The sequence below is a fragment of the Sander lucioperca genome, chromosome 3 (genome assembly GCF_008315115.2).
Source record: "Sander lucioperca isolate FBNREF2018 chromosome 3, SLUC_FBN_1.2, whole genome shotgun sequence".
NCBI classification, from domain to species: Eukaryota; Metazoa; Chordata; class Actinopteri; order Perciformes; family Percidae; genus Sander; species Sander lucioperca.
In genome coordinates this window covers 1,221,478-1,245,454 of record NC_050175.1, presented here as the reverse complement: position 1 = coordinate 1,245,454, position 23,977 = coordinate 1,221,478, and the positions used below count along the sequence as shown (strand labels likewise).

Below are 23,977 nucleotides of genomic sequence, written 5' to 3'. Positions count from 1 at the left end.
GACATTTCTAAAAACTCATTGTTTTCTAAGAAGAATGCACATCACCAGTCAGTCAGTCAGTCTAACATTTATTTCATTTGTATGGAAGTACATAACATGGATTTTCTGCTTTCGGTCTGTTTTCCTGGAAGCGGATATGATGTAGTTGCCGTCAGCGGTACCATATAAACAGAAAATAATTAGGTCAGTAGAATCCAATTTTAAAAAATCGTCGCAAAAAAAATCACGATACATACGATTTTTTTTCCCACCCCTAGTGTTCAATATGTGCAAGAGTGAAGACTCATTTTGGTTTGGTAGATTACTGTATAGAGCTGGGCCTGGCTGTCAGTGAGGAAACAGCCGTGGCCAGATTCATGGCCATTTGCTGGAAGATGAAAGAGTTTCTGTTTCATCACTGTTTGCAGAAGTGTTAAGGACTGATGACACAGATTGCATTCCTTATTCACGTCTTAACCTTCCCTGCAGCTTGCTCATCTCCATGCTCTGCTATACTTCTCTTTTTGCTCAATCTTGTCCTTCCTCCTCGAGCATCTTATTTGCATCGTATCCATCAGCAGGGAAAGAGCGAGGCTCTCTTGCTCGAGGCATAACTAGGCAGACTGTTAGAAGATTCTTCTCCCCCACTAGTCCAGACTTTGAAGTTCTCATAACAAGTGGAGTTTTTACAAAAGTTCTTAAGGGGAACTTATACATGGTAAACAGGCAGGCCATGTGGTGGTCCTGCTCCCTGAGGGAGGTGGAGTGAGATCAGGCTTGTTTACTGGCTGAAGTGTTTAACACTTCCCTGTTTAGAGTAGCACTCAATGTGCCGCCCCTCCCAACATGCCTAGTTGTGAATACGAGTTTTCTTTGATGTAAGGAAAGCGAATGACAATTTATGTAAAAACATAATGGAGTTGCGGCTACTTAAAAGAACCAGCGATGAAATTAGCATTTTCTTATGCAAATGATGCACTGACTGGCACAATACACAATCTTTGAATAAGCAGATGTTAATACAAACGTCACAACCAGCAACGACAGTGGCATATGAGTTTCCTTGTAAATCTGCCCAATGACAAAACCTGAGATTCAGTACAGTCAATCTCAAAATGTTCCACTTCACCCTTTTCTATGGCTTATTATGTCTTTTATAGCAAGGACAAGGAAACAAAGTCTTGCTATTGTCTGCTGCCAGGCACAGCAAGAGCACGGACTGTGATGAATTCATCACCCTCATTAAAACAACTAGCCTCTGGTTTTATGCAGCCTGAGTATCCACGCTGGCCTCTGCTGCTTGGCAGGTCAATAAGCTAATGAGTTTTTGCCTGAAATGTTATAATTAAACGCATCTCCTCCACCAGCAGCCCAGCCATTTAATGCCAGGCTGAAGGCCAGGGAGATTAGATGGCTCTAAGTGTCATCTGTCATTCCACCCGACTCCCCCGGTCAGTTAGCAAACCAGAAGATGCTGTGGTAATGTGTCAAATATGAGTATCTATGAGTAGATGAGAGTATAGAAAATGCTCTGTGAGTGTGTATGTACATTTATGTCGAGGCAAAATGTGTTTTGAGCGAATACATATACAAAGTGTAGTTTCATCAGAAGCTGGCGCTATAGGCTACGCATGGCTGTAATCTGCCAGGAAACAGAGTAAAAGAAGTAGAGGTTGCTAACTGGAAACAAAACAAGTTGCCTTAGCCATCTAACCGCATGCAATATTTCTTTTCTGTGGATGGCGACGGCATGACCCATCCTACTCTGCTTCTGATTGATTGGTTAGAGTTAGGGTAGTCTATATCCTTGACGTTCCACTTCCGGGATTGCTCCATTGCCGCTGGAAAATCCACCAGATTTCACTCATTTAGGCCGGATATCCGTTGCCTTGGGCTTCCGTTGTGTTGGCGTTCTAACCTCAGGTGGATTTGTGAGGACTATGGTTAACTGCTCCTCAGATCTCTGCAGGGTAAATCCAGACAGCTAGCTAGACTATCTGTCCAATCTGAGTTTTCTGTTGCACGACTAGAACAACTTTTGAACGTACACATTCCACCAAAACAAGCTAATAAACCAGAGCACGTTTTCCTCCCATCCCCGAATGCTATGTGGAGTAGCCAGACCTTCCTCCAGCATGCTTTGGAGGAGGGTCTGGCAAAGACTAGGGTTAGGGTAAGAATACCAGGGTAAGCCAGTCAGAGGCAGAGTATCTACAAGGGAAAACATTGAGAGAGGTCTTCAAGAATTTGGTTCGGTTGGGCAAGTTTTAATTGTTCTTTTATGTCAGCAACTATTGGCTATGTTTTATGCTATACTGGGACAAAGACACTTTATGGGAATATCCAGGAGACGCAAACAGCGGAAACAGCTGATCGGTCATGTGAGTTTTATTTTTTCGCTACGAAAGAAGGCAAAGGTGTTTCCACATCCCATTTTTTTGTGTGAAGTAAAATTTTATCGAATTTTTCCGTTTTCATCCAGCTTTTCTAACATAATAATTTAAAATGCGCATAAAAATACAGTATGTGAATGAAAACATGGCTACTGACACCCTATTTTCAAGCATGCAACACTGTTACTCACAATCTCCCAGCCTTATAAAATCTCCAAGACAGCAGTCTACTCATTTAATTACTGGCCCACTGTGATGTAATTTCATTATTGTGTTGCTTTTATGACAGTGGCAGTGGGATAAGATTTTCCTGTCTCAACACAGAGACACTGATGTCATGCCTGCAACACAGATGGAAACACAAGCTGCCCTGTAAAATATGGCTATGCTTCCACACTCTCTGTTCCTTTCATAAAAACAGTAATTGGTCTTCAGCTAGACTTTCAATACTGACATAATATGTTTATTTTTGCTCTCTTCCATTGTCATGTTTCCATGGGCCAAGCTATCAGCTGTAATACTGAAGTGAAGTGACACTGCCCTAGGTCATAAACCCCATCCCCTACATGTTAGCAGATGGGACAAACAAAAAAAATTAAGGTATGCGTCAAATAAATTTTTCCAAAAGATAGTTTCTGTCATTTCACTTAGTTCTGAACACGCTAATCTTTGTTCAAGTGTTCATTTTTCTGATAAGTTTGTTTTTTATTAGTTATTTGAGGCTATAAAAACGGGGTGACACGTCATGATTGACAGCTATGATTGACTTGTGTTTGGTCGGGCGGGTGTATGGGTGGGACTTTGATACCGCGGCTCCACCGCCCAATCACAACATGGTGATGTGTTTTGTTCTCAACTGCCCCAACAAAGTGTTTTGAATTCACAACAGCTCAGATTCGCGTCTCTGACTGGCTTCAACGGCAGTGGAGGCTCATGGGTATTGTAGTATTTAGAGCGTCCACAATCCCAAACTGATGGAAAAAAACATGATGTCTCTGAAACTAAGTTGAAATAATTGTGTTTCTATGCTGAACATTGAGTATATCAGTAAAAGAAAAACTTGAAATGAGAATACTGAAAGGGAAAACCCTTCCTGAAGCAGCAGGTCCTCCCACTTTGGAACTATTTGAAAGCACTCTTGTTTGTTTATTGTTTCAACCTTAAATATAGATTCATTCAACCTTAGCTCCACTCCACATTAGTCGCCCTAGTCATGTGGGGCCCCCAGCAATATGTTAATGCTGCCTGGGGGTTCCCGTAGGGCTGGGCAATATATCGATATTATATCAATATCGTGATATGAGACTGGATATCGTCTTAGATTTTGGATATTGTAATATCGTGATATGACACAAGTGTTGTCTTTCCTGGTTTTAATGGCTGGATTACAGTGAAATTATGTATTTTTTTTAACTTACCAGACTGTTCTAGCTTTTCTATTATTTGCCTTTACCCACTTAGTTATTATATACACAACTATAAATATACAAATATACACCAATTGTCAACCCTACAATATCGCTGCAATATCGATATTGAGGTATTTGGTCAACAATATCGTGATATTAGATTTTTTTTCATATCGCCCAGCTCTAGGTTATACACAGTATGAGAAACTCGAATCCAGGCAAGCACTAGACCCCACTTTGGGAACAGTCATCTTCAGAAAAAAGTGTCTTGAGAGCAATGCTAAAGACAAAGGTGATAAATAGATGTACAGTATAATATCCACAGAGTAAGTAGTAAGTAAAGCACTTTCTAATCATACAGTACAGTCACACAAACACCATATATACAGTATATATACTGTAGATCTGCACAGACAATCTTTTCATCTCTCAGCCCCATAACTTCGTCTCTCTAGCCTTTGATCTACTAAATGATATTATAATGAATTCTTTAACATTTTTTGTTTGTTCCTGCTCTCATTGAAATTCTGTGCTTTCAGCAAAGTAATATCATCCTTTTAATGTTGTGAGGCGATGTTAATAGATCTGAGGCCTCTATCCTGAGGACACACACACACATACACCAACACTACCATCTCTTTGAGATTACTGGGTAAACAGTGGCCTTTTTTCAAGTTGGGATATATACAGGACAAGTAAAGTTCAGTTAGGAATCATTACACAAGTCCTTCCACATGCATTCATCCTGTATCAATCTCACATCAGTGGTGTATAGTATACAGAAGTATCAAAGATTGCTCCTTGCAAATGGAACATCAAGTGAGTGTGCCACTAAAGCATTTTACGGCAACATTTTAGGTGAAGTGTGAGTGGATAATGGAGATGAATAACTGACACAATCTCAAGGCTTTGGCATACATTTCAAATGGCTGAACTTTTTTATGGGAAGCTTGAAGCTACTTCTAGAAATATGTAGTGTTCGACACCCAAGACAATCACTGCTGACAGCTTGCATTTTAGGAGAAAAACCCACCTTCAAACTTTAGCCTTTGTGTAAAGTTCTGCACCCCAATTATGCTGTTTTTTAAACTAATTTGTATTTTGTAACTCATGTTTCTTTTTATTTATTTATTCATATGTATGTGCATGTGTGTGTGAAGCACTTCGTAACTGCGTGTTACTTACTTACTTACTTACACTTCTCCTGATCAAAAGAAGGGAAAGAAGTGGGTGCTTCCACTGCGCTGTGAAACTACTAACTTTTTAAGTGCCATTATTCAAGCCTACAGTTGTTCAGTGTTTGAGTTTAATTTAATGGAACACAAGTATTGCACACAATCAGAATGAAGCCTTCCTCTCATTATAGGTGAGGATGTAGTTTTAAGTGCTTGTAAATGCAGCCAATGTTAACATTATAATATAACCTTATTATAATGTAAACTTCCTTTCCTTGATAAAATGTTTGTGTGATTTCAGAATTGGTTAGATTTTGTTAGCAGCTGGCGTAGCTCTTCCATCCTTCAAACTGACTGCAGACTGTTCTGGGAAGGAATTATTAGGCTGTGAGCAAATGTGCACAATTTCACTGAATTGCTGGCATGAGAAGAGATATTACATCTGGGATCAGATGGGTCACCTGGGATTAGGGTGTATAATTGCTGAAAGCCATGAGATCACACGGGTGCTTCTGTGGGAAACTAACGTCAGCCTGAACAGCCAGGCTACAGCAGGGCAAGCTGACTTCAATTTGTACAGTAGTCACCAAAACCACCAGATTATTACTGACATTATGAATTCTTACTGACCTAAATTTACTATACCAATACTAAAAGGTTTGATAATCTGAATCCCATATCAATCAACTGAAAAGAGCTACTGTATGGCAACAAATTACAGCTAACCAACCAATCAACCAACCAATATCATGTACATATTCAGAAATATTTTCTCTAAAAGACAGTAACAGCCTTAAACAGACCGTCCTCACCCAGAAATCGACCGTATAGGTCAATTGTGCAAGCAGCTCATAACGACTCATATTTACGTTTGCTGTTAGGCAGCGACCTCTCGTGGCTGTAGTAATTAATCACGGGAGCAAATGACAAAGTGAGGTGACAAAGTATCGTTTCACTCAGGAGACTGGGGTTCATGTCTCGTGTGAAACCAAAAGTCAACGGCCACTTTCTGAAATGAACCGCCTTTTGCAGTGATGTCCATGACGTCCGCAATGCCGTTACATCCTCATTTTAGTAGTTTTACGTGACTCATTTTAAGCAAGTCCCTGATGTTTTTAGTATTTTTGTTGCCTAAACTTAACTAGTTACATTTCACAACATTAAACTACGTGTTTAAAATGGCCACCGTTACATCAAATAGAATAGTCATATATGTTGTTTTTGGGAGTCACTGGAAATCAACCTATTCTGTCATTTAGGTATGAGGATGTGTTGGCAGACCTTAAAATAACACTACCAGTAAACTAGAGGTATGTGAAGCTGTACAAAATTATTATTTAATGTCAAAGCTACCAAAATAGCATTAGCAAAATAAGCCAGAGACTAGACTTAACCACAATTGCCTTTTAGCCGTTGTATTTGAGGTCCTGGACCCTGGTTACAGTAAATCTAAAAGTATGATTGATCGGTTACAGGAACATATTCATTAGTCAGAAGCGCTCTAAGTGTAACAGAGTTAGAATAAGCTAACAGTGTGTGGAAGTTGCTGTTATAATAACCTAGTCCTCAAGTCAGCATGAGTGAGTCTTCATGTAGGACCAGCATTAATGAAGTGTTGGCACCATTAAGAACAGGGTCAGGACTCTGGTCTGGACCCTGTCTCTGCAAATCAACACTGAGTTTAATTAAGCCAAGCCACGCTGCCATTGACCCAACATTACTGTTTAACTTGGCAGGGCAGAGGGAAACCTATTTACTGTGAGCAACAAAGGCAGTTTTATATGACTGTAGGAAAGTAGATTGCAATGCTAATATTTGGAAATTGTTTTATTTGATTTCTGTATTTATTGAGTGTAATTTCTGAGCTCCTCTGCGGCATTTTTAGCATCAAAAGTGCGGGTGTGTGGCCCAGCAGTCAGACGGCAGGCAGCCAGAGGTTTGCTGGTTTGGAAGGACCAGCTCAGGCCTGATTACTGGGGCGTCCCTACAGGAAGAGTTCTCAAGTCCAATAGATTGCTCTTCCAGAGACCACAGCAAGAGGAGAGAGAACATCAACTAAAGCATTTGCTAGAAGGTACTGCTTAACACAGAAAATGTAATTGCAATTTGATTTCCCTATACAGATACACATAAAACACATTTTATATTTCGCCTTACTCTTCAACACTGTCTGCAAATAATTTGAGTCAGCAGAACCAGAGTTGTATAATGCAGTTCTGAACATTTCAGTAAATATTCTGTGCTGGTCTCACTGTAGCTAAATTCAATTAACTGAAATTGTGGTTTTTATAATATTAAAACCCAAATAGTTGTGATAATTAGTCATAGCCGCCTCTAAGCAAAAAGAAGAGATATGGCCTAAGTAGAAAAGGAGGACCAATCAATAAAACTATTTTGGAGATGAATGATATACACTTGGGTTGGATTTTGTCAGAGTTGTTGCAAGAAATTTAAGAAAAGAATATGTGAATTCATAAAGAAGTATCAGATATTAACTTGTGTTTGGTATGTGCCTTGGCAAAAATGGGAGACGATATTACAGACAGCTATTCTTCTGCCAGCTCTGAGATTCTAAAAGAAAAAAAAAACTTTGTTTTTTAATTTCTTGCTATTTAGATTTTTTAAGTAAAATAGAAAAAGTGGCTGGCTGCAAGATGTTTTCGGTTTTCATTGGCAAAGAAGGAAAGTGATGCTCCGGTTCTGTTATTATGGAAATTCAATTAGAGGTAATCTACCTCTTAAGTGCACGTCTCCATTGAGAACAGAATGATTTTTTCCTATGATTTTCCCCTAAAATGAGGCATCACCATAGACACATAGTGCACACTAGCTAAGTTTCCATCCACTTGTCAATCGAATTATCTGAAGTTCGGTAAAAAAACTCATGCGAATAAAGCTGGTGAAAGTGTGTTTCCATCCAACGGCTTTAAAGCGAATAAAAACCTGTGCGTAATGACGTCACATGCTGTTTTGCGATCAAATTGGTATATTGAATTGATTTTAGGCATTTTAAGGTGTTTCCATTCATTTTCGCACTGAATCGCACAACATTCAAGCTAACTTTTGCGAACAAAGTTTTGCTAGACAAAATAGATCACGCCATCTACCAACAAATGATCAATATTGCACAAGTTGTAATAGTGCTTATGTGCCAGCTGATAGCGACATATCAAGCTATAATAAGAAAACAATGACGCTATCAACACATTGCTATGATGATGCAGATGCACGTAAATGCCCGACGACAACGGAGGCGGCCTGTGGTGTGGGAACGACAGCGCTCCAAACAGTTCTGGGAGATCGTGGTTCAGAGACACTTCACGGAAACCCTTTGGTTGAAGCATTTTCGGATGACCAAGACAACATTTGACCTCTTGTATAATTTTTTTGGCCCGTCCCTTTCCCCAGATGTCGCAAGCTATTGCCCTCCGGTTCCAACAGAGAAGCGTATCGCCATTGCGCTCTACAAACTGGCTCCATGAGCAGAGTACAGAGTGGTGAAAGTGGTGGAGGCGAAACGTTTGGAGTCAGCAAAACCACCATGCACCGGTGAGTTTACGCCGTGTGCAACGCCATACGAACGAGGATGATGTGAAGGTATATATACCTACCTGGAGTGGATGGGGCGCATGATATCTCTGACAGGTGTATGGCACAATAGACGGGACTCATGTCCCCATTACACCCCCTGCTGAAGGCTACAGGGATGGCCATCAATCGTACTACAGGCTGTGGTAGACGATCGTTGCATCATAAGGGACATTGTGTCGGCACTCCTGGTACTGCGTCTCCTAGGCCTGTCACGATAACAAATTTTGCTGGACGATAAATTGTCCCAGAAATGATTGCGAAAAACGATAATATTGTCGTTCTGAGACCATTTTCATCTAATATAATGATAATGACATAATAATGCAGATACACCTTTTCAAAGATCAATAAACTTTTATTTCTAAAGAATATTTAACACTGGAACTGGAAGACATTTTAAATATCCACATATGTCTTTGATCTCCTTTAGTATGTCGTCTTTCACGCTGTTGAACAGTTGTGGAATTGCCGTTTGTGACCCGTATGTTCTCCCAGGCAATTCATACTGGCTGTCAAATGTTTGCAGCATTCCTCGAGTGTTTGTGATAGACTACAGACTCTGTACTGCATTTAACAATTATTTATTAAACACTAAATATTAAATTTAAATAATACATTATATCTATCTATTTCTATGTGACTATCTGCCACATGGCGAGGAAACACACACACACACACACATGCACGCGCGTGCGCGCACAAACAGACGCCAGCCACCACGTCACTTCTGTTTACTGATAGCTAGCGTTTACCTTAGGCTAATTTATTAGCTAGTAAGTGGCGATTTTTGACAAGCAGGTAACGGAGTCTCAGTTCACCGTCCGGGAGCCTCTGACAGCTGACAGCTGTAGGCTTGTACCGGTTAATATTCTGTGCATTGTCGGACACATACAGCAACTTTCCTGAACCGCTTGCAAGACTGACAAGTCCACAGCGGCGTTTATGTCCGTACCTATCTCCACCGCCTCCACCTGCAGGTTGTCAACTGCGTGGTTTGGAATGAAAGGGAGAAAACCGGACGCCGAGTAACACGGTGGATATCGCTCATATACGTCTTCTTTTTTTGACGGCGCCTTAACGGCAAAGTGCTGCGGAAAACCCCGCTCCAACTACTCGCATTTTCTGTCTCTCTCTCCGCCAGGAGTCCCGCCTCCACACAAAGACCATGCGACTCACAAGAGGGTTCACTCCTCGTTACGCTAAAGAACCGAGAGTGGTCCTCCAATCTCTTTGGTAGAGAGAGAGAGAGAGAGAGAGAGAGAGAGAGAGAGAGACAGACAATGAAAACAAACAAGCATACAAATGGAAATTATCGCGGCCGGAAAAATTATAGAGCTAATTTTTCTTCTTTTTATCGTGCGATTATTTGATTTATTGACTATCGCGACAGGCCTAGCGTCTCCTTGTTCGTCCACTTACATCTGTCTTTGTTGACACCCGCCATGTGTGCAAACAGAGCAGAAATACTGGGCGGAAATGAACTAAAACTTCTTCTTCTTTGTTTTGTGGCGGGTTGCAACCATAAAATGACCTAATCAAAACTTAATCGCAAATAACGTTTCCATCAGCGTTTATTGCATAAGCCGTATATCGATCAAGATAAAATCCGATGAGACCGAACGTATTTCATTTGAGTCGATATTCATGAAATTCAATCGAATTTTACTGTTTCCATAAGGCATTTTTCATTCGATATCTCTTAATTCGGATAAAAACGTGTGGATGGAAACATAGCTACTGTTTGTGTGAAGAACATCTATAATGAATAAAGCCATATTTCTGGATGTGATGAAACCACCATTGAACAGTACATGCATAATTTTGCCAAAACAGATATGATGTCTGTATAATCACATCAAATAGAAGAGGGATATTCCATGTGTGTCACAAAAACTTGAAGTGTGCAAGATTGAAGTGCAGTAGACAGAATTAATATGAGCCTGTGCTGTTCCTTAATCACATCAGTCTGGATGTTAGCATTATCAAAAAAGAGGTAGCAAGCACACAACAAGCCTCCACAGCAAGAAGAGTCATCTAAACCTCTCGTCTTCTCGGCTGTGTGTGATACAGCATGTCATTGCTTTAGCCAGGCATCACCACAGCTAATCAAAGTGGATAAGAAATGCATTAGCCCACACAGCAGCAGCCTGCATTAGCTTGGGCACGCTAAAGCGAGCAATGTAATTGACTAGAAAAAAACCAAGTCAGTCAGTCAGTCAGTCAGTCAGTCACGGAGGACTCAAAATAGCCTCTCAATAAAATACACACACACACACACACACACACACACAGTGCAGTTTCTATTTCTTCAACGTGTGGTGCAAAAAGAGAAGCCTGTCCTTCAGAAGTGTTGCTATTTCTGTTTACCACAAGGCCCCAAATATTCTATCATTAGGGAAACTAGGAGGGAAAGGAAATACCAGTGGGGAACACATGGACTCCATACAGCCCGCAAAGGAACCTAACTGCCAGAGTGGACAAGTGGTTAAAGACTGTCATATTACTGGTAACACATTTTATTTCCATATGTCCATTCATGTTGAGATGCCACTTCACTTTTTGTAAGAAATCATCAGCTTTTTCTTTTCTCTATCACTAATTGATTCAACAAGCTATAGTAAGGTGACCAGATTTCTGAGACAAAATCTGGGGACATTTTCAGCTCAGAAGCGTAAATACTCCCAAACAGGTAATGTTTTAATCTTTGTAAAATTAAAACGGGGACACTGCCCCAGGGCCCCCCTAGGGGGGTCCATGGGCATGCTCCCCTGTAAGAAAATGTTGTCTATTTTAACGTTTAAATGCATCAATCTGGTGCACTTTGAAAAGAAATGTAGAGGTTAGACTTGATTATTCTTATCTATGGATGGAAATATTTGTGCTGTGGCCTGAACTATTTTGCACTTCAGAATTTTAACCATGCACACACAGGTGGAATAGTTTTTTCTTCATATTTTTGCATTAATGTCACTAGGAAGCATACCAGTAGAAATATATATTCATATTTGTAAGTGGGATATATATATATATATATATATATAAGTAAGTGGGATTGTCTGGAATCTGGCAATATAATAACCATTATGGTGGGATACACTGGCTAAGCAATTTACAAAAATGTCTGTGCTGACATAAATAGTTTACATGAGAATACATTATAATTTGTGCCTATAGTTGGAGAGCATGTAGAAATTTTGTTGCAATTTCAAAACCGGATTACCCGGGAACCGCTTATTGTACCGATGCATGTGTTGAGTGAAGAGTTTGGGAGATATTTCACAGAGAGTAATGGTGTGCAGAGATTTATGCAGAATGCAAATATGATAACATTTCATGTAAGTTCAATGTTAATTTTCTCGCAAATCATTTGTCACAGCAACTGGCGCTAATATCATTGGAAAGCTTAGATTCTGGTTGAGGAGGTTGTGCCAGACTCAGGCCTTTGGCTGAGTCTCTGTCTGTCAGAGGGAGTGCGGTTGTGAAGAAGTTGGTAATTTCATGGCGCAGATTAACACTTTTGCATGCACTATATCCATGTCACATTCTCATTAGGGGCTGAGCCCCCCTAAAGGTCTGATCCTAGAATCGCCCCTGCTGCTACGTCATACTTGTACTCCACTACACCTCAGAGGGAAATGTTGTAATGTTTACTGCACTACATTTATCTGACAGCTTTTGCTTTATTTCTTCACGCTGGGCTTGTTTCTGCAACAGCTCATTGAGTATCGGATACAATTAAAACTATTGAGGAAATATTTTCCTTTAACATAGGTCCAGTATTAAACGAGATCGCTGCAGTCGGCAACGGTGAAACAAGCTACAATGTAAGTTAATAGGACAATTGTCCAGCTTGTATTTATGTTCATAAAAGTGCTCGTTTTGCCACTGACAGACTCAAATTAATTTTTTAAGTGTCCGACAACATTATGGAAAGGATTTCTAAGGAGGTCAACCTTTCTGTTAAAGAGTAAGATCCTTTTTTTAAATATAAAAAGTCCGCGGAATTGCGTTTGCTAAACCCACCAGACTCCATGTAAATAAACAGTCATTTTAGCATCGTAAAATATGGGCACATGCACGTGTAGGGTGCGCGTTTGGTCAATGTTTTCTTTCTTTTATTCCAATTTCGGGTCTGTCAGTCACAGTGAAAACCGGGGACATTTCCGGGGACAGCTCCAGCTCCGGTTTCGGTGACCTGTCCCCAGAAACAGGGGACGTCTGGTCACCCTAATCTATAGATCATTAAGGTTTTAACATACAGTTATAAATATGCAGGTTTTGGTGTACCTTTCATGGGAAAAATCTCAACAAAAAAGAAAGAAAAGAAAATGAGCATGTGTGGTGAGGTGAGTGCAGCAAACAAACGCCACCATGATGACTGAAACAAGCAGCACCTCCCTGGCTTGTAGTGAAAACAAGGTGAACGTGCTTGAAGGTGCAGTCCCATTGTGATGGTAGCTGTTGAATTGCAGCTTGCATAAGATTGTATTTGGCTTCTTCTTTAAAGTATTTTTTCCCAAAATAAATCATGGTCTTAATTTTAACTCTTCAAAATACAGTGTCTTTTATGTATTGTGCTTTTTGCATGATGGGGTGTTGTTTGACATCAATACTGGTGCATTTACCTTGGTTGGACTTGTTTACTGCTTTTCCTGGTGATAATGCAATTGATGTCTGTTTAAACCCGAGCCATTACACTTTATGTATGCATGATGTATGTCTTTAGTAGCTGGCATGTATTTTAACTTTTGCAATTTAAATGCAATACACACATCAACACAATCTTTAGCACCAGATGTAAAAAAGAAGAAGCATCTACCTGAGACAACCAGAGAAACCAAAAGGACATAGACAGAAATCACTTAAAGATAAGGGTGAATATTGTTTTCACAGGCATTTGCATGCCAAAATCAAACGGTGGTGGAAACAATGAAAATATGGAATTCAAGCAGAATGCGAGGTGCATCATTTGTAGAGACTAAAATCTAAACTCTGCAGCTTAATATTCAGAATGGACAAAGGGCCCTTGTTATAAACTTAATAACCTTATGTGAGGTGACTAAATACAAGCTGCAGTTCTTTATCCTGTGGTTAACATCACCAACACCGACCTTTCCTTAAGCACCAAGCTTTCTTATTGAGTACCGATGTTGTCTGGTTTCAGAGGTCAATTCATAGATTGATCTCCTTCTTATTCTGTGATGTCTGAATTTCTTCACTATGTTCAGTTTATATACCTTGCACAAATGAAGCTTAAACTCTATCAAGCTCCAACCAACTAGCTGACATGAATCACTTCTATCACTGAAGTAATATGGAAAGCTTAGGTCTTGAGAGTGATTTCAGACACTGTTACCCCTACCAGTAACCACAATGCCAAAAAACTGAACTGACACACACACCAGCAGTTATGCGTCAAATCTATACTCATGCAATCACCTTGCTTTAGCATAAAGACCAAGTGCATTTGATTAAGTGGGCCGGGATCCTAGAAATGTTTCCAGCGAAATTACATTAGGAGACAGCAAAGTTTTGACTGCCATTCTCATGAAACAATATCAAACATCCAGCACACCATTGTAGAGTATCATAACTAGTTTTTGGAGGGTGTCCTGTTTCATCTTGGCAGATGGAATAAAATGTCTATTAATGTTTCAAATATGTTCTACTATGTCATCCACATCCTCACAATCCTGACAATGTTTTTATTACATGCAGCACAGTATATACTCCTGTTTGTTTGAACTGATGCAGAGATGACCGAGGGTTGAGTCCCTTAGTGTCACATCCTTCTGTGAATAGGCTGATCTAACTATCAAAGGAAAATGGGAGTTACATTCCTTTAAATGTAAACACTTGAAAAATACTTAGACATCTTAATCACATTTACAGTAATCAGAACATTGTGTGCATGTACCCATTATGAACAACAGTTCTCACTGAAATGAATCCTACAACATGGCATCATGACTTTGCGTAAACATAGGCCTACACGCCAACTTTCTTAGGCCAAGTGGGGTGTTATCTGTACGCATTTTGAGCTATCCACATGTATGTCTACGCTGTATACAGCATACTTGGCGTGTTATCGCGAGAGCAACGTGCTATCGCGAGAACAAAGTGTTATCGCGAGAAGAAAGCTACGGTTAAGTTTAGGAAAAGAAAACCAGGTTGGGTTTAGGAAAAGAAGAAAGCCACGGTTGAGTTTCGGAAACACCACACGCGGGACACAAACCCCAGTCTCCCGGGTGAAAGTCCTGTGTTTTAACCACCCCAGCCCCTGCGTGGCAATTCGCCCATTCATACTACTCCCTACGGCGTCAATTCACACGCAATCGCAAAGTATTGTAAGTCAATGGAGGCCAAACGGTATTGATAAACACGCTAAAAAGCGAGTATGCGTCTTGATAACACGCCAATAATGACATACGGATTGGCGTGTCATACATACACCACTTCATGAGATCAGTCTGGAATCCTAACATATAGTACATACAGTGATATACCTTAAATTATTTGCAGCATAGCTCACCTGGTAGAGCGTGCACCCCATTTGCAAAGGCTCAGTCCTTATCGCAGCGGCCACAGGTTCGACTCTGACCTGCAGCCCTGTGCTGCATATCATTCCCCCTCTCTCTCTCCCCTTTCATATCTTCAGCTGTCCTATATAATAAAGGCCTAAAATGCCCAAACTTTAAAACAAATATTCACTCTCTCTTTAGCTTCATTTTTGGTCTCCATGATACAGCGCGGTCACTCCGTGTCAAATCAGATAGAGGTTTCTGTCTACATTTTAGAACTTATTAAAATCTTACATATATGCTATTCGAGACTAAAATATAAGTTCTGTAAAATATTTTGCCTGAATTTTGAGACTTGCATAGATGATTGGGCATAATAAGCTTCATATCCTGTTCAACGAAGACATGAACACAACATGGAAGGAATTTTTTATCGATCATATGAATAAGTCCACATTGCCATTTTGGAAACTAAAAATGGCAACTAATTACCACCTTGGCTTGCAATACTTGCCATATCTTATATATTATATACATATATGGGATAATGTATATAATGGGGGGCTGCCTGGGGCCCCAAAACCATTTTACACTTTTTTTCTGCTTTCAGAGGGCCAGTAATGAAAGATATGACATCTGCTTGTGCCTTTCAATCATTTGGATCTGTTGTACACCATTTTCTTCTGTGCCCCCAACACATTTCATGGCTGTAGGAGTTATGTCTGAAGATATTAAACCCTAAATTACACAAAAACCGGATTTGAAATGGAATGACCCAGCGCTGCTTTAAGCTAAATGCTAATGTCAGCATGCTCACACTGACATTGTTAAGTTCAAAGTCACGAACTGGAAGAGAAATTAAAATATCTTGCACTGTACTATTAAGTGAATTATCTGAAGTGTTTAACAGTTACATAGAGTTAATGGGCAACAACAACAGAACAGATGTGCTAACCCCGACTCATTATAGAAACCCATTATTCTTGATGCCATTCACATAATAATTAAACTCCTAAAGAAGAGAAACATCAACACATGACATTGCACTGCAACAAAATGAAAGTACTGTACATCTGCTCCGGACTACACAGTATCCAGGATATCTAAGAGATAACTGACTGGAGATGCTCCCTGTGGTCTCAGCCCTCTGGCAGGGTGACAGTGTAACCATGACCTGATTACCTGTCCCCTGAAGCCTGTAATCACTAAAGTCAGCAGACAGGCACTGTCAGTCCGCTGACAGGGAGGATAATTGAAGGTGATGCTACATGCCGCTAGCCCTGCTAATGAAATATGAAAACAAAGAGCAGGGACAAGGCAGCAGGGCACCAAAGATGCCTGAATTCCAGAGCAGGACATTTTTCTGACTACTCACCAGCAACTTTTCAATTGACCTTTTTTTACATGGGTTTACTGGCTAACTGATACACCTTTCTTACAGCAGCAAACATACGCCACACAAACATCACTTCTAAACACAATTATGTTCTTAGCAACCTCTTGTAAAAACAAATACAGAATTTCTTTTTTTTTTTTTAAACAAGTACATTTCCCAACCTGCTGAAAATTGTCCTGACTGAATTAAGAGTTGTGAGGCTCCGATGGAGTGTAATTCAAAGAAAAATGTCCAGGACTAGTGATGGTGAAGCAACTCATTCCAAAAATCGACTTTTTGAGAATTCCTCCAGGCCTTCCTCCAAGTAAGACCATCTTCCCGCTGTTTTTAAATCCAGAGGGATGCTCTATGGGAGCCAAAATGTGTTGTATTTTACTGTAGAACAACATTCATAAATGCTAAAACTATATTTGCCTTGAGGCACAAAGTGTGTTGGAACCTCTGTTCAGCTGGTCATTTGGTCAAGTTCCCGTCCCAATGCTTATCACTTATCTTAATAGGTTGTCTAGATGAGCTGTTTGCTTTATCAAGAAACATTTGTAAAGCCACCACAGCCAGTCTAAAATAAGTTTGTGAATATTGAGTTTCGCCATCTCTCTTTTCTTACCAACATTTACTGTTTTTAATGTACCTGCCAAAAAGCTCCAAACAGCTTGACATTTGAAGCAAATGTGAGAGATTTAAGAATGTACACAGACTTAAAAAGTCCTAATTAATTAGTTACTTTGAAGAAATTCAAAAGCATTTTTCATCTTAAAATATTTTTCTCCAGTAGGCCATGCTTCGTCATAGTTCCCCATTTTGGTACTGCCACATCACAAATGTCACATTCAATAATTTCACGTTTTTTATGTTTTTAAAATTATGAACAATACATAAACATTAACATCAGCAGTGGTCTTAAATGTATTCAAAATGGTGATGAATTTCACTGAATCTAATGTTCCAAACACTTTGACGTTGTTGCTGTATTATCAACATGACATATCTGGAGTAAAGATAGTTGTTTTTAATTTCCTGACAAAGCGTTAATACTTCCCTTCTACATTTAAGGGTAAGTCTTGAATTTTCTTAGAAACCATGACATGCATTAATGCAATTCATTTTAGAACTGAACCATGCACATTAAAGTTTAGAACTCAAACCCTGTGCCAATAGGACATTAAGGCATACTGTAGATTCACATTTTTTAAATGCTGTCTTAAAGCATTACTCACATGCCCTTGATGTACTTTTAAAAGGGTTATTGGATGCTGTAATTGGTCCTCCTGTCAATACTGGCCACAAAGAGCTCCCTTCTTAGAGTCTGGCTGCTGAAGCATCATATTAGCTTGAGCTGAACTTAAGAATGTATTTTAACACAAAACAAAGGCTGTGAATTTTGTCACTTACACTGTAATCGCTTTAGGAAGGGATCTCTTTGCAGCCAGTGTGGACATAAGGCATAAACACTTTCAATATAAATATGGGTATATAAGAAGACCTATATTAGGATAGACTTGAATAAATGTGAAGCTATCCTTTAAAACCAGATTGCTTTATCCAAATGTTCACACTGCCATTTTAAAACAAAATGACATCAGTTCTGACCAAAGAACTGGCATTAACAAAAATCAAATTGTACTTTCTATAACTTTGCCACAGTCTGTGATGTTTGTAAAACTGATGTGTTCCTTACTTTTCTTGTTCTGCTTCAGTTAGTGATTTCCTACAGGATGTTGTCTTAGGTCCTTGAGCGGACATGAAGTATGGTTGGTATTTTTGAGGTACTATACTGACAGCATTTTGGAATAAAACTCTTTAAATTCACACACTGTACCTGCAGCACTCTGTGTTCGGCGGTGTGACAACAGGCTACAATTGCCTTCATGTATGTATTACTATGCTGTCACTGTAATGGGACCATATAATAGGACTCAAACATTCCTGTAGGACTTCCGATATGAACTGTAATTCACTTTTTGGTATTAGCTGCTGGTGCTCCAACAGCAGCTCTACTGGTATACCTCTTAGAAATGATCATACAAATACTACACTTGTTTTTTTAACCGGCTAAAACCAGCTAACGTTTAGTGGTTTGCACAGCATTGTAAAGTGAATCAAAGTTTGATAAAGCTCTCCATCACGGCTTATCACAATATGTACAGTAGACGTACTGCCACATACAACGACACACTTCAGCCACAAAATCACAACAAAACAAATTACCACCATAGAGCGGTTACTAAATATACAAGCAGGCTACATTAAGTTGTACAAAGCATGTACTGTCATTATTGTAGGCTGTTTAGGAAACAACACTGTAACGGACCAAGGAAACAACATATGAAGTGTAGCTAGTGGCTCCCTCAGTCTCTACAGCAGAGAAGACAGACAGTAAACAGACTTTCTCACATAAAAAGGCAGATGACTTACCCCTTTGTAAGCTGCTGCAAATAGTTTGTTTTTATTTTAAGTGTCTTCGGCAGACACACACACACACACACACACACACACAGATCCTCGTCCGCTATATTTAGGAAACCGACAAACTCAGAGAGCAGCGCGAGGTTTAGCTCCTCCCACCAGAGTGTGTGTACAGCTACGTCTGCGCGCGCGTGTTTGGATCATATGAGCATGAGTATGCATGCATGTTGTGTCATAGTGTGTAAGTAATTGTGTGAACGTGTTTCAGTCAGTGTGTAAATATTACTTTACCAGTAGGCCTATGCGTTGACTTGGCTGTGGGAGTAACTAACTCTAATAATTCAGATACAAGTTCTTACATACTGTAGCTCAGTGGTTCCCAAAGTGGGGTCCGGGAAACCCAGGGGTCCTTGAGGGAGTTCCAGGGGGTCCCCAACAAAAAGGGGGAATACTTATTTCCACTATGATTACATCCATAAGTAACACAATGACAGAATGTATGACTGTTTTGGTCATTGGTTTCATACACTTTCTGTAAAACATCTAAAAGCAAAAATCCTGTCAGATGGGGACCCTGGGACGAAATCTTAACAAATTGGGGTCTGTGGTCCAATTTGTGCCAGTTCATGAAAAAGTTTGTGAACCACTGCTTTAGCTCAATGTAATAAGGACAGTATAAACCTGCGATGTGATCATATAAAACCTGAGATTATTCTATTATAAGGTGATACCAGATATTATAGATTGATACCAGACTTTTTTAGCTGGTAGGTTATATAGCCTACAGCATAGTGTCAACCCAAACACAAGCCTAGCAGAATAACTGATCCATTGATATTATATTTATCCCTGACCAGAAGGAAGAAGAAGAAAACTTGTGACTGAAAGGCCACGGATTCAAGTTTCTGCACCAGCTGAGAAGGAGGGCTCAGAGCAGTCAGTGTAGTGTTACCCTCTTACCTTCACAACGCTGTTAATGAAGTGTTGAGTAAATCACAATCAGCATATAGCATACATGAGCAATACACACCATGCTTCAATGACAGAAGCAGAGATGGGGCATATATGTATTGTCCTTCAAACTGTGCATTTTTTTCTCAAGCAAGAGGCCACTTTTGGAAATCAATGTGTACAATATAATATGACTTTCAAACATTTCTTAGAGAGCATACATGTGTGCCCACAGAGGATATCAGAGTACATAAAGAAAAGTTCTTTGATAAACATACGATTGGGTGATTGTTTTTTGAAACAAAACCCTTCGAACAAACATTTTACTGTGATTCCATCATTGGGCCCTCAGGAGGAAAAGCAACAACAAGCTCTGGTGCCATCATGTGTCCTTGGGTCAGATGACAGCTGAAGCACTGGTTATAAACAGCAAGCAAAGGAAACATCTGTTAAAGAAGTAGATTAAACTCCAATCAACGCTCTTTTTTGCTTATTTTAAAGGTAGAATTCTGTTTCTTGTAAATAAATCACATTAGTTTAAGTGTGTGTGTTTGCCTTTGTCACCCCCCAGAGCTGTTAGTCCCCCTCCATGGTTAACGGGTTCCCTGTTTTGCAGCTAAAAGTTCTTGTGTTCACATCAGCCGAACTGAACTTCATGCATGTTTTAATCAATGTTACAATCTGTGCAAACAGTTAAAACTAAGCAATAAACTCAAATATAATGGAGGCTATTTTTCCTACCTTACTCAGTTGGATTTCTATACAACAAGAAACAGGCCTGAGTGTGAAGTGCTCATTAGATTAGCTCTTAACATGCTTTTTTTTTTAAAGTGAGGCATCCCTTCACATCTTCATGTGTAAAGATTATATATCTCAATATGTATATTGTGTATCCCCATCGTTTTTTTATCATGAGGGGAAGGTGAGAGGATGGAGAGTGGAGAGATAAAGCAGGGATTGAAAGAGCAGACTGGGGACGAGGCCTTACCACTGAAACACAATAACCACAGATGAAAGGAATGTCATGCGTTAACAGGATTTCACAGCAGAAAACCCTCTTCCTCATAATACCCTGGCTGGATTTGAAGCCCATACTGGGTGTGTGAAATTCTCTTTAAAAGAACTGTAGTAGCAAACTTTCTCTATCAACTGACCCTCAAGCAAATTCACTGACTTCGTTAAAACTACAGAGCATCAGCCACGTCACCCCATCAATCCGCATTTCCTAATGGTTTCACTGAAGAGGATTGTGGGTGGTGGGTCAATTGGTGGAAAAAAAGACCTCTTGATGCAAAATAGGCAGCCCTAAAACAAAACTTATAATGTTTTTGAACACTTTTTAAATGCAAAATGACAAGGAAGAAGAAAAATGTGTCACTGATTACCGCAAACAGCACACAGAACAACTGAAACTTACACATTTCCATAATTTATTACCAGCTGCAACATTGTCTGCAGTCACTTTATGTTACATGAGTATCATCATCATCATCATCATCATTTCAACATGTATTGAATATGTAGGGCATATTCACCCAGCAGATTGAAACTTCACATGCAGAAGTTTGCAAAGACGCAGCAAACAAAGTCATAGAAAATCAATAAATAATGTTTTAAACATACATTCATATTCACTCCTATAAAAATCCTATGAAATAACATTGTTCATGTATTTGTTTCAGGATTACCGTCTTGCGGTTGAATGCCTCCACCAACCAGTCAAGTTACATTTACATCCATATCTGTCCAGATTCATATGTAGTAAATGCTTTGAAGGTATTTATAAAAGCTATACATTTATTTCTTGGTGAAAGGAAGTTATCACTATATTGACATGTATGATTCCAGTGAATAAACAAACATAAAGTCTTCACAGAAGAACAAGATCAAAGCCTGGGAGTTATTTCTCAGCCGAGGGTCTAAGGATAGAGGATGATTGTGAAGCCTCTTGAGGCAAATTTTGGATTTGTGCTATAGGGAGATATCATAGACTATCAAAACAAGTGGGCATAGCCACTGTGATGGTACCCATTGGTTTGTGGACTACCGTTTTGAAGCCTAAAGTTGTTTTTTTTGCCGTCACCGTCTTGGTTTTATGGAGCCAAAAGTGACCATATTTGGAAGAGAGGGTGGAGCTAGGGAGGAGCGAGCCGTGGATCTGACTGAGAACTCCAAAATGGGACCAAAAATTAAAATCATGCAGTATAAAGACTAGCGATTGAGACCAGTTTTGTTAAACTTTGTTGTTCTTGTTCTGCTGTATGTCTATTAGTGTGTCAGTTCATTCAGAGAAACAAAAACAGATTCAAATTCCCTGTATGTGTTTACATGATGGCCAATAAAGCTGATTCTGATAGAACACAAAGTTGTAGCCATGACCATAGACATTGCTTCAAACATGGATGTTGCTGCAAATAAGCTACTAATCCTAAACATAGATGCTTCACACAGATCTTTAACCCAGCAGCACAGAAGATCTATACATCACCACAGTTTCAATGTGGGCACACACATTAAGTGTCACCAATTCAGTATCCGACCAAATGTCTCGCCTTCTGTTCCTGAATTATGGTGTTAAATAATTATATAGAACTATAGAACATATATATAGAACATTATGATGTCACAGTGAAGTTGACCTTTGCCCTTTTGGGTACAAAATGCCATCACTTTGTCCTAGTAGATATTTGTGTAAAATATTGTGCAAAAATGTTTTAGGTTAAAGGCATACTATGTAACTTTTCCCTCTTCGGTCCCCCTACAGGTTGTCTCATTGGAACTACAGCCACGCGGTCCGTAGTTCCAATGAGACAATCTGTAGGGGGACCGAAGAGGGAAAAGTTACATAGTATGCCTTTAAGTCACAGTGACCTTTGACCACCACATTTTAATCAGTTCATCGTTGAGTCAATGAGTAATGAAATTCTGTTCAGGCGTTCCTGAGATATTGTGTTCACAAGAATGGGACAGACAGACAACCCAAAAACAACATTAATATTTTACAGTTATTAGTGTGTAGTTGTGCTGTGTTGCCACAGGGCCTCTTTAGTTCAGGTGTTCACAGTGTTAGCAGCAATGAGGAGTGAGGAGAACAGAGAGTCTGGTCTTTGCTTCAGCACATCTGGATGGTCTAACTCTGCCACCTGTCAGACAGAACACCTACTGTAAGTCTAGGTTTTGGATCACACACACTTTATTTTTGTGTATTAGGGTTTGTTTGTTACCTCTCCGTTGTCCATGACCAGAATACGATCTGCGTGCAGCACAGTGTTGATACGATGGGCGATGGTGAGCATGGTGCAGTCCTGGAAGGCTTCTTTGATGGTGTTCTGGATCAAGGCGTCTGTCTCTGAATCGATGGATGCCGTTGCCTCATCCAATATAATGATCTGTTGGACAACAGGAGGGATAGTTAGTGTAGACGAATAGAATTGCTGGAAAGTGGGGGAGTTACAAAGGCATAGGGTGGAGAGGGTTTTTTTTTTTTTGGGGGGGGGGGGGAGGTACAATTGCACAAATTGACATACAGAACAAAAGAACACAATTGAGAATGACATACTGTAGGAGTAAAAAACTGGCCAAATATTCTGATCATGGTGCGTTCATTGATGCAAATGTGAATAGGGAAATGGCAAGCAGTTACCAGTTTGATTGGAGCTGCAACACATAGATATGTGGCAGTACTAATCCAGTGGCTGTTCAGTAGCAGTAAAATTGCAAGGTGTGTAAAGAAAAAGAAATCAGAAGAGGCGGATGCATGTACAAACCTTGGAGTTGCGGAGTAGTGCTCTAGCCATACATATTAGTTGTCTTTCTCCTACGGAGAAGTTCTCCCCATTCTCCAGCACCGGTGCTTGTAGTTTCCCCTCCAGTCTGGAGATCTGAGGAAACAAAATAATACTCATAATACTATGGCTATTATCACTTCTAAAAGTAACCTCGATAAACAGTGCATTACATGTATAGATTGACATTTTGGGAAATACACTCATGAGCTGAGAGTTAGATGAAAAGATCCTTTACTACATGAGTTCAGTGGTGGAATGCAACTAAATATGTTTACTTAGGTACTACCCTTACATTTGAGGTACTTGTACTCTGGATAAATGACCACACACTGTAATTAAACTGTAAATGTACTGTGATTCATAGAGTA

At 39.7% G+C, this 23,977-nt stretch overlaps 2 protein-coding genes across 4 annotated transcripts in view; both read right to left on the bottom strand.

The window, feature by feature from the left end:
- Nucleotides 1-19,008, bottom strand: part of LOC116056920 (myocyte-specific enhancer factor 2A-like) — a 55,375-nt gene extending 36,367 nt beyond the window's left edge. Inside the window, exon 1 of one of the 2 annotated variants that reach the window (XM_035999111.1) lies at nucleotides 18,880-19,008. The gene's annotated coding sequence lies outside the window, so the exon portion shown is untranslated. The remainder of the gene's footprint in view (nucleotides 1-18,879) is intronic. The other variant, XM_031309345.2, reaches the window with a different exon arrangement.
- A 2,991-nt stretch (nucleotides 19,009-21,999) lies between these two features.
- Nucleotides 22,000-23,977, bottom strand: part of LOC116056913 (multidrug resistance-associated protein 9-like) — a 36,975-nt gene continuing 34,997 nt past the window's right edge. Inside the window, exons 29-32 of one of the 2 annotated variants that reach the window (XM_031309337.2) lie at nucleotides 23,589-23,702; nucleotides 23,046-23,210; nucleotides 22,837-22,964; nucleotides 22,000-22,405 (exon numbers count right to left, since the gene is read on the bottom strand). In XM_031309337.2, the coding sequence (XP_031165197.2) occupies nucleotides 22,872-22,964; nucleotides 23,046-23,210; nucleotides 23,589-23,702 (372 nt within the window). In that variant the 3' untranslated portion in view covers nucleotides 22,000-22,405; nucleotides 22,837-22,871. Of the gene's footprint in view, nucleotides 22,406-22,836; nucleotides 22,965-23,045; nucleotides 23,211-23,588; nucleotides 23,703-23,977 lie in introns of those variants that run through there. The other variant, XR_004896792.1, reaches the window with a different exon arrangement.